We start from the raw sequence: 12,085 nt of genomic DNA, 5'->3' as shown, positions 1-12,085 counted from the left end.
CTACTATCACCCCCAAGTCGTAAAACCACCGAGATTACATGAACCACTATTTTTTATTTCCTTCTTCCTCATGCTAATGTTACTTGAATGGGGAAAAATTATGAAAAAGATATTCTATGCATTTTGTTTGAAATTAAATTTTTTTAGTCACTCTGACTAAAAAAATATAATGTCACAAATTTCTTTGTGGCCCCCGTATCAGTAGCCGTGGCTCCCCTTTTGCAAGATTTTCATCTGTGGCCCCCCTGGAATATCCCAGGGCCCCCGGTTGAGAACCACTGGTTTAAAGCACAAAAATTGTTGTTCAACAACAGAATCGGAGTATGCCATGGTCATGATGTGGATGTGCTTGCAATTCAGCTTTATTAAACCAAACGCCCCCCCCCCCTCGTTAATATTCCTGAGGAACATCTAACATATAGGGAATGTGCTGGAGATTGCAATTCACCAAAGTTTGCAAACTGACCACTGTTTATAACATTTTTAGCTACACCCACAGCCAGAAGTTACAAGGGTTAAGGTGCATCCTGTCAAAATGGGTTTTCAGCAGCTGCTTTGCTGGTATTGCAATGTGCATCTTGATAGAAGTTCTATCCACACACTGATGCTGTGGAAGTGCTGAAATGATGTGGTTGCACAAAATAGATTATACTGCTGGCCAAGTACAGCATCATTTACTTGCACATTTTTTCCTTTTGCAAAAGAAACTTCCATTGCTTCAGGAGTATCCATGAAAATTTTCAAATCATTCTGATCAGTACTTATTGTATAGTTTTGGAATCAAAACTTAAATTATAATCACCCAGTATATAGCTGATTATTTTTCATACGCTGAAGAGCCAAAAAAAAAACTGGTACACCTGCCTAATATCGTGTAGTGCCCCCGCGAGCCTGTAGAAGTGCCGCAACATGATGTGGCATGGACTCGACTAATGTCTGGGAATTTTTTTGGCCAGCGGAAGTGTCTATAGTCAGGAGAGTGTTCTTGGAGTCACTTTGAAGCAATTCTGGACATGTGGGGTGTCGCATTGTCCTGCTGAAATTTACCAAGTCCGTCGGAATGCACAATGGACATGAATGGGTGCAGGTGATCAGACAGGATGCTTACGTACCTGTCACCTGTAAGAGACGTATCAGGGGGCCCATATCACGCCAACTGCACACGTCCCATACCATCACCAGCTTGAACAGTCCCCTGTTGACATGTAGGGTCCATGGATTCATGACAGGGGCGTAGCGAGAAATTTCGTTCGGGGGGGGGGGGGCCAAAGTGACAGAACAATGGATTTGGCCATCTTTTCCCCTTTTTTTGGTCATTTTCTCACATTTCGGGGGGGGGGGGGGGGGAGGGACCAGACCCCCAAGTCCCTCCCCCTGGCTACGCCCTTGATTCATGAGGTTGTCTCCATACCTGTCCATCAGCTCGAAGCAATTGGAACCGAGACTCGTCAGACCAGGCAACGTGTTTCCAGTCCTCAACAGTCCAATGTCGGTGTTGTCGAGCCCAGTCGAGGCGTAAAGCTTTGTGTCATGCAGTCATCAAGGGTACACGAGTGGGCCTTCGGCTCCGAAAACCCATATCGATGATGTTTCGTTGAATGGTTCGCATGCTGACACTTGTGGATGGCCCAGCATTGAAATCTGCAGCAATTTGTGGGAGGGTTGCACTTCTGTCACGTTTAATGATTCTTGTCAGTCGTCGTTGGTCCCGTTCTTGCATGATCTTTTTCCGGCCACAGCGATGTTGTAGATTTAATTTTTTACCGGATTCCCGATATTCACGGTACACTCGTGAAATGGTCGTATGTGAAAATCCAAATTTCATCGCTACCTCAGAGATGCTATGTCCCATCTCTCGTGCGACTATAACATCACGTTCAAACTCACTTAAATCTCGATAACCTGCCATTGTAGCAGCAGTAACCGATCTAACAACTATGCCAGATACTTGTTGTGTTATATAAGCGTTGCCGACCGCAGCGCCGTACTCTGATTGGTTCCATATGTCTTTATTTGCATACGCATGTCTGTACCAGTTTTTTTGGCTCTTCAGTTTAAATCTGTTACTACTATACAGTAGAACCTTGATTAACTGGGCTTAACAGTGTGAAAGTATAAAAAAACAACTATTGAATATTAAGACTGGAAGATATACGGTAGAAGATATGCTACTTCTTATGGGAAAGAAAATGAAAATGTATGTGAGGTAATGTAACTACTAGTACACTGGTCTTTGTTCTTTAAGGACAGCTGGTGTCTTTATTGGATTATAGGACCACCTGCCCCTAGCATGATGGTGTCACTACTGTTGCTGCTTCTTTGTGAAGGGAAAAAGAAAACCTGTGAGATAATACACCACTACATTTAGATGTGTGATGCAATCCTTATTCATGAATTTGCTAAAGATAGAGCATCAGAATGTAGCCAAAGGTTAGAAAATGTTGTAAGAATGAGAAATTTTGGCTTTTATATATAACTTTAAATAACTAAGATACACTGCTCAAAACAATTAGGGGAGCACATGGTTTTAACAAAATTACGCAAAGATGTATACCGATAAGTAACATAAAATGAATCATCCATAATTTAAAGCCTAGCAGGAAACGGAAGAAGAAAACTTCATATGCAAATCAAAGTTCATGACGTCAAAACCAGAAAAAGGAGATAAGGGCAGAAATCGGGATGATGCAGAAACGTCTGTTTTACTGCCATAACTGTAAAATTCGATTGCGCAGTATTTTTTTTGAGACAAGGTGACTTGAGGATGTCTCAACAACGTGATTTACCGGAATCCATGGCATGGCGTGTTATAGGCAGACTGGAATCCGGGCAAACACAACGTAGTGTCGCGGACGCTGTTGGAGTCGCCAGAAGTGTTGTTGCAAAGCTGTTGAATCGATTCCAAGAAACAGGAAATGTTAGACGTCGACCAGGGCAAGGTCGGCCACGCACCACTACAGCAACTGATGACCGGTATATACGGTTAACAGCCCGTCTATACAGAACAGAGAATGCTACGCAGCTGCAAAGATGGTTGCTCTTGGCAACAGGACGAAGGGTGTCCAGCCAAACAGTACGTAATCAGCTTCATGAGGGAGGGCTCTATGCACGTAGGCCAATGGTCTGCATTCCGTTGACCCCACGCCACCGTGCGGCCCGAAGAAGATGGGCTGCTGAACATTGAGATTGGGAGCAACATGATTGGAGCCAAGTGCTGTTTACAGACGATTCAATCTGGAGTGTGACACCCGACGTGTTCTGGTATGGAGGGACAGGGGCACTCGAAATAACCCTGCATTCGTTCGTGAAAGATCACAATACAGACGAGCTGGTTGGATGGTGTGGGGTGGAATCAGCCTAGGCGGACGTACGGACCTGCATATTATTCGGAATGGCACTTTGACGGCCCGAAGGTTAGCAGACGAGATACTGCGACCTCATGTCATCCCTTACGCTGGAGCCATTGGAGATTCCTTTGTTTTCCAGGATGATAATGCCCGACCGCATAGAGCTCGCCTGGTGGAGAATATGCTTGAAGCTGAAACAATACAGCGTATGGAATGGCCAGCGTGCTCTCCTGACCTGAATCCAATCGAGCATGTTTGGGACATGCTCGGACGACGCATTGCTGCGCGACCAAGGCTGCCTGTTACTGTCCGAGACTTGCAGATTGCACTTCTTGAGGAGTGGAACAGTATTCCCCAAAGTCTGATCGATAACCTCATCGCATCCATGACAAACAGATGTGCAGCAGTCTTAGCTGTTCGAGGAGACCACACGCCCTATTAAAACTCATGCATCATGTCTAAACATCTGTATCGTTTACATGTAACCAAATTGTTGCCTTAAATCATCTTTTCATGTTTTTTCCATATTTTCAAAGAATTAAAGCTTAATTCCAAATTTTTTTACGTCTTTTTTCTGTATTGAACATTGATACACGTGTACTATCCATTGTATGCCAATACGTGGCTGTCTCACACGGTTTTCTTCACTTTTTTGCTTGCTCCCCTAATTGTTTTGAGCAGTGTACTTCATATGAAAAATATATATATATTCTGGCCACTTTTATGAGACTTTTCCAAAAAAACCACTTATAAAATCTTATGTCATTTAAAGATATACCATCTGAATGTACCCCAAGGATATAAAATGTGGTAGAAATGAAACATTTTGGCTAATAATGAACCAATATGATATTTTTCAAGGAAAAAAAAAATTATATTTAGGCAACTTATATTTGATTTTTTGAAAAAACCAAACTGGTTTTTTTAAAAAAACCACTACTTGTTTAAAAACCAAGGTTTAAACCAAACAACCCTGAATACAATGTATGTAAAATTGCTCTGGAGGCCGAGCACATTTGTGAACTGCAGTGCAGATAGTGTGCAGCAGCATGTATCCATGCATACACATGCAGTTGCCCTGATGCCATCATTCTAGGTAATATGTGCAAACATATCCATGCTGTGCATATGTCTCGCAAAACAAATGATGTCATCCAATGTAAAAAAGAGAGCGATATCATGGCCGACATCATTTCTAGTAATGGCTTCAAGGATGTAGTTGCCAGTTGTTCTTCCAATGCCTCCGAGGACCAGCTGTTAAAAATGCAATGTCTCAGCTAGATAACCACACAATTAGTCTGAGTGTAAGGGGAAAGCTCCATAAACAGATTGATAACATCATTAGTGTAATTAGCTCAGAGAAAGAAACTGGTGTGAAAAATAATGAGCCCCCCAAACAAAAAATCCAGTTACAAAATAGGTTCTTCTCTACAAAGAAAAGGCCTATTCCGCAGTCACATAACACAATATCCAAGCCAAGTACATCGTACAAGCTAGCCCTTGTGGAATATGTGGGTAATGGTTCTTTGGGCAATGACCACTCCTATAATAAATCTGAAGACTAAATAAATACTTATTTTCTGGCATGTTATACATTATATTTCTGGCATTGTATTATACATTATATTTTCCGGCATTGTGTTATACATTATATTTCTTGCATTATGTTATACATTGCATATTTCTGGCACCATGTTGTACACATTATATTTCTTGCATCGTGTTATATATTTCTGGCATAATATTATACATAATATTTCTTGCATCGTGTTACACATATTTTCTGGCACGTTGTACACTTTATTTCTTGCACCATGTTGTACATTATATTTCTTGCATCGTGTTTATATATTTCTGGCATCATGTCATACATTACATTTTCTTGCATCGTGTTATACATTACATTTTCTTGCATCGTGTTATACATTACATTTTCTTGCATCGTGTTATACATTACATTTTCTTGCATCGTGTTATACATTACATTTTCTTGCATCGTGTTATACATTATATTTTCTTGTATCGTGTTAAAAAAATTATATTTCTTTCATTGTACTATATGCAGTATATTTGTATGTTATCATTGTAGACCATATTTGTTGCATCACAAGTTTTTGCTTTTGTGTGATATTTTTTCTCCTCCACCTCAACGACTTGCAATTTTATTTGTGCAATAAGTTTGTGTCAATAAAATATATTTTACTGTTGCATTTTAACTAGTGTTTTAGCTTACTTAACCTCCATCCATGTGATGGGGTATATTCCTGGATCACCAGAAAGAAATGTTGAGATTTGAACAAATTGCTTCTAATGATTGCACTGAAAAATTCAAGTTTGTGCTGCATGATGAAATGTCAGGGTGATCAGGCTGAGAAAAATATCTGAATGCATCAGGACCTGAGAATAATATCCCTATATAGACGAATATTGTTATAGTTATATAGGATTTGCACCATAAGAGCATAAACACATGAAATGTTGAACAGTTACGTATAAAAAAGGACCAAATAATGCTTTGAAAAACCCCAGGAAATACATATTCACTACCACCACATCTACAAAAAGATTGTGCTAGATATAGGTTTAAGGTTGTGGAACAGCTTTCTTTAAAAGCTAGGCTTGGGGTTTGCTGGCACTGAAGATACTGTTAATCATCATTTGAGTAAAGTGATCTGATGAAATATGACTTCTGCATATTAGGGGAATACAAGTTGCCACCAGGAATCTGAATTCATTTCCCCATAAGATGAATAAGATGAACCAAATCACATATTTCGTTGGACATGTCAAAGAAGCTTTTATCAATAGAAGCATGCATTTTACAAGCCACAATCATATAATATCCAATAAACCTAGTCGTATTAATAAATTGATTAATGAATTACACATAGGTGTATTTAATTAGTGTTAGTTTTGAAGAAAAAATTAGTTTTTTTTATCATTTTCAATATGACCGGGAGTAATTAAAATCAAATAAGTCATTGATATTTCTTAACTTGTTTTTCAGAGTCTCATCCTGCTGTGGCCTTTGTGTTTGTTATTCCAGTGAACAAAAGTTAAATTACCATTAGGTGTTGAACCAGGTTCATATAACTGAAATGACGGAAACACTTCTGAGACATGGAAATAAATAGTTTTAATTATACTAAAAAAAAAATCTGATTTCACTTGATGTATTGGAACAATGCTTTGTGTGTCCCAAAACAATAAGAATTTGAGAAATGTTTAGAAAAAAAAAATCATTTTGTGGAGATAAACGGGGAAGGGATGCACACCCCCCTTCCCCAGCGTCAATCATGGAGCGGAGCCGACTTCACGAATGAATATGGATGTACTGTATATTAATTGGAATCATGTCCCCATAGCTTTTACTATCATGCCGCCTTTCATGTCTATCTCTGCCTATGTTTGATACATAATTCAAAATTGGTAGTGTATGATCGAAGGGGGGGGGGGGAACTAGGTTCGAAACACCCACTTTTCCCGCGTATGCCAGTGTTCCAGACATTAGTTTCTAATTTTAGACAGACTCATTTATCTCAACCCTTGAAGCAGCTTTAAAAATTTTCCTGACCCGAATTACATCTGCCACAGTGGAAATCACTGAACCCTCTGCAAAATGCCCCACATTTTTTTCAAGAATAATATATTTCTTTCCCATTTTATATATATGCAAATAAGTGCTTTCCCGCCCAACACCGATAATAATGATAAAACAAAGGAAGAGAGAGAGAGCTATACTCCATCTTTTTCTCTTATTTATATACTATATGCAGGGCCGCAACTGCAATGCTATCTAGAAAGTTTGGGAGCTGGTAATTTGTCGAACACAGAGTCTGGAATCAAAGGTACTTTGTTCACATCAAACAAAAAGTTTGAAATTATAAAAGACTGAGCAGAGGCAAAACAATCAAAAATGTTGCAATGCAAATGCAGTAAGTATGCTAGTACTGCTTCTTTTTTATTTTTAGCCCGCGTGGTACGATGCTTGTCTTCCACTATGAAGGTCACCAACCATCAAGGTCCATGTCTTTGAATCCACACATACAATGTCAAAAGCAAGTTCTTTACCTACTGAACCTGGGACGACCACCAATGGATGGATGGTCATTTTCCACCTAACTCCACTGGTTGTAAATTGTTGTATGGCAATATATGACTGGAGTTGGTGTGCTGTAAAGTAGTACTGCTTCTTTTTGTCCTTTTTTTAAGTAAAACCAACATTTAAAGCATTTTTTATTGTCTTACGGATAATTCAAGTTTTGGATGATCCAAGATGGCTCTGTCCCATCCACCTCAGATTATGAAGACTACTGTAAAAAGACCAAGAAAATGAATTTCAAGTATTAATAGAAATAAGATACCTGTTCCTAGTGAGAAACCCATTGTTTTCCACAAACCAGACAGAGCAGATGGACGTACATGACATTCCTTTATAAGTATTTCAAAACTCTGTAAATGGTCTTTCTCTTGAATCCACATATTTCGAATTATCGAACTAATGTTTTTGTTTTTTAATGCAAAAAGCTGACCTGCATATATTTTATCTGCTCCTAGCTCACCTGCATGATCCACTCTTATTATTTTATTCAATAATCTTTTGCATTGGAATGCTTTAGTCTTTTTGTAAGTATTGCAGTAACATTTATAAGTAAATGCCATCTCAGCAAACTGAAAATAAATAGGAAAATACTTTAAAAAGGAATAGCAGGTTTAACAGCATAGGTTAGTCACAAAAGTATAGGCTGCATATAAATATATAGGGTACATAGGTAACAGGATGCAAGACATTTTATTGATGAAGCCTTGATCCTAGAGTCATACTTCCTATTAGAAAAGGATCCAAATAATGCGTAGTACTCAGATGTGTCATTCATGTTGCAAAGGGTTGTGTAGTTATGAAAATAAAATTAATTTTTCATACTTTCCCAGTGTGACCATAAACTAGAGATGTGACGAACATTCTACCCTTTTGCTGAATATTTGGTTTGGCCGAATAATACTTAGGTATTCTGCAAATCCAACTGTTAGGTATCTGTAAATCCAAACTTATTTTAAAAAATTATATAAATTAGAATGTTTCACATAAATTAAAATTTATGCTGATTATGTTTTACTGTGTAGTGTACATCTCTTTCTGTAAGAGAGGCTATATCAGGGTGAATTTCTAGGATAAAGAAAATATGAAACTGAAAATATAATCCTAGTGCAATAAGGTGGAAGTGAGCATGAATTACACAAGTTCATCAACTGAAGAATGAACCTACACAAGAAACACATGAAGCTACTGAAAGAGGAAAATAAGTAGTAAATTTTATGATTCATCACTAGTTGAGAGTAAATAATGGTTGAAATTTTTTTGATTAGATTCAAAATTGTGACAAGCGTTGAAAAAATTGATTCTTTAAGTAATATTTAAATACAATGTAATAGAACTTTGGTAAATTCAAACTTGATTAATTCAAATTTTGGATAATTCAACTGTTCTAATGTTGAAATTTCTTGTTTAATTCAAATGTTTTGGATAATTCGAAGTTGGAGGGCAAAAAATTATGATTTTTATATCTGCAAATTTAGTTTGAAAGAAGTCACACAAACTTTGTTTTATTTGACCAAGTTGTTAAACAAATTTTCAAAGCAAAAGTTTTGAATATTCCGTTTTTCTCTATTCTTTCTATTGTAATTTAATGTCCATTTTGATATTGTTCAGCGGAGTGTATCAAGAATGTGTACCATTCTTGAAATCTGAATCTTTTTATAGTCAAAGTACAAATTGTAATTTGTAACTAAAGTATACTGCTTTGATAACATAAGAATGACAAGCAAAATTTGGAAAAAAGTTTGTAACTGATGATCGTAAATTGTTTCCATAAATAAAGCTTTCAGAATGGTCAAGAAATTCTGCAGTGATGTTCATTCCAGAACAATAGCTTAGATCAATAATTATAATTACAAATTAAAATTTGGGAAACCGTTTTGTAATGAAAAACTTTTAATTATTGATAACTATTAAGGCCCCCCCCCCCCCCATATGAATGTTGATGATTAAGTTGTAGCCTTTTTACTGGTCCAGGACCGTTTGATTTATCCAAAATTCAAATTACCCATTTAAAATTCTTTCCAGTGACATTTTAAATTAACCAAGTTCGAGTTTATATCATTGTTAAATTTGATTGTCAGCATCATGAGAATAAAAATCTTTCAATTACTACTGTTTTTAATACAGTAGACTCGGTAACTCGACACCCCAAAAGTATCAACAAACATGTCGACTTCAGCGGATGTCGAGTTAGCGGGGTTTCACTCTAAATTTTTGTCCGATCGTTTTTGTGTGAACATAATTATATACATTCTAACAATTGTATTAAATAAAATGCTAATTCTCATTAATTTTAATTTTCGGGGTTTCAAAATAGAATCAAAACGTATAAAAAAAAATTTTCTCATGAAAAATAATCAAGTACATTTGCTTGTTTTTCTTTCCGAAGAGAAAACAAAAATTTTAGTTTATACCGCGATTAGAAGTACAAGAAAGTTGGAAATAGGGAAACATGCTTATGTTGGCAGCACAGTAATTTGAAATATAAATTGATTGCACTATATGAACTGAGATAAATCCACACAACATCTCCTGAAACCATAGTTGTTGATATCACGTGTAGCAGAGAGTCTAAATCGTGTATGTATGGCAAATATTTGAATTGTCATGACAAGATGGTATCTATAAATGAAATATCTAAATCGCTGGATGAGAATAGCACTGTACAGTGTGAAGAATGGCATCGCAAACAAGAAAAAATGGAAAGAATGACAAAATGATAGAAGTTACAAAAATAACAAAAGAGCAGAGATTGATTAAGTCTGTTAGGTTCCACAATGTTTCCCAAAAAGAAATGAAATTGTTCAAGAAACACATTTTTAACATCCAACACTGATATAGAGCTTACCAAATGTGCATTAGAAACATACAAACACATGAAGCTGTTCATGTGTATTTCAGTACAAATTATCATTTTGGTGGGTGAAGAAATCAAGTATGTCTTTATACCTCTATGCTGTATGTTGCGGGATTTGAGAAGCCAATTTTGTTCTGCTCAGTGTCACAGAATTTGGAGCATGCACCTTCATCTATTTGGGCTCATTTGGAACCGATTTTGAAAGTGATGAAACGAGAATATGAAATAAATATGGTTCACTTTTTTTCTGATGGATCTTGTACTCAGTACAAACAAAAGAAAAAATTTTACGTATTGGACAAATATGTCTCAATATTTCAAGTGGTGTAATTAGAATTTTTTTGAAGCAAACCATTGAAAAGGAGCAGTTGATGGTGAAAAGGACAGCTGATAGCATGTGAGAATGACATATTAGATGCTACTCAGTTTTTCACAAGTTGCCACCAATGTAAAATTGTATGAAATGAAGAAATGAAAGGTATTATTTTGTGCCCAAATGTGCTGAAAGGCACTATGGCAGTCAACCAAATAGTAGCAACTGGCAATGGATTGCTGCAATACAGAGATGTTTCTTGCTTTTGTGGAAGAAATGTTAATCTCTGTGAATGCTACAAAAAGAAAACTTACTCTGTTTGAATCTCTGGAAAATAACATTCAAGAAAATAGTGAAAACTATGCTATCGACTCCAAAGGAAATAGCAATGAAGAAATGTCAACTGGTCTAATTAAAGCAAGTGTTCATATGCCCATGAAATTTGATTCTGGTAGTGTATATAAATCTACATACAGATACATTGTTGTAGCCCAAAATGACATCGAAGATGATGGTGGAGGTCAAAGCTATGTGCCTCAAAACTATGAATAATGCTAGGAAGCTGTTCAGAGCTGATGACAAAGATATCTCATACATCCACTTTGACCAGATTCAAACAAATTTACCAGAGCCAAAATTCAAACAACGAGGGTGGGGGGGGTGTTTATTGAATTTCCTCATAGCGAGGATGTTTTTCAGATGTCATAGAGGAGTGTCTGGGATACCTTTCATATCTATATATATAAAATTGATTTTCTGTGTGTGTGTTCTCTATACAAATCTACAATTTTAGATTGATCGTCGCCAAATTTTACATATATACCAAATGGGATCCGACTTGAAAGATAGGCTACTTTAAAATTCTGTCAGAGCAGGGCAAATGCCCCAAATGGGCAAAAAACCGTAGGGCAACGATGGTTTTTCGGCCTCAACAATCACTTTCTGAACGTTTATTTTGGTTACCGCGGTTCCCTAGCAATGCGTTTAAGACGTGTATATGCCTTTACAATGGTTTGTCATTTCTTCAGTGCTGTATGTACATGTATAATAGTTTATGGCTTTATAATGGTTTGCCACTTTATTCAATCCTCCCAGTAACGAGAGCTTTTTGAATAGACACCATCATCAGCATCACTTTGAGGGTAAGGCAAAGGATGATTTCCCCCCCCCCCAATAGAAATCAGTGCCGATTTTAATGTAGAAATGCGGAAATTTGGTGGGGCTTTTTCTGTCACATCAATAATTTTAAAAATTGTATTAAATACTCGATTTTTGAAATATTGAGTTCGCTTAGAGATATACGAAGCCCAGGAGATTCAATATGAAGTAATTAGCCGGACCTATATATATATATACTTTTGAGTTGGATATCCATGCAATAGCATTGATTTCAACTTTTTATTTATATCTTCTCAAGCATGAAAATTAATGTCTCCGTATTGTCTTTTAATATTCAACTGCATAAATTC

General features: G+C 36.9%; 1 protein-coding gene across 7 annotated transcripts in view; it reads right to left on the bottom strand.

Moving 5' to 3' along the window:
• Positions 1-12,085, bottom strand: part of Coq7 (ubiquinone biosynthesis protein COQ7, mitochondrial) — a 71,567-nt gene that overhangs the window by 25,108 nt on the left and 34,374 nt on the right. For 6 of the 7 annotated variants that reach the window (XM_089241849.1, XM_089241851.1, XM_089241854.1 and 3 more), the window contains one exon: positions 7,712-8,018. In XM_089241849.1, coding sequence (XP_089097975.1) covers positions 7,712-8,009 — 298 coding nt within the window. In that variant the 5' untranslated portion in view covers positions 8,010-8,018. The remainder of the gene's footprint in view (positions 1-7,711; positions 8,019-12,085) is intronic. The other variant, XM_089241855.1, reaches the window with a different exon arrangement.

The sequence above is a fragment of the Pholcus phalangioides genome, unplaced genomic scaffold (genome assembly GCF_987345545.1).
Source record: "Pholcus phalangioides strain wild (caught in Gottingen) unplaced genomic scaffold, Ppha-v1.0 ptg000014l_1, whole genome shotgun sequence".
NCBI lineage: Eukaryota > Metazoa > Arthropoda > Arachnida > Araneae > Pholcidae > Pholcus > Pholcus phalangioides.
Note: the sequence above shows the minus strand (reverse complement) of the source record. Positions and strands in the feature narration are given on the sequence as shown.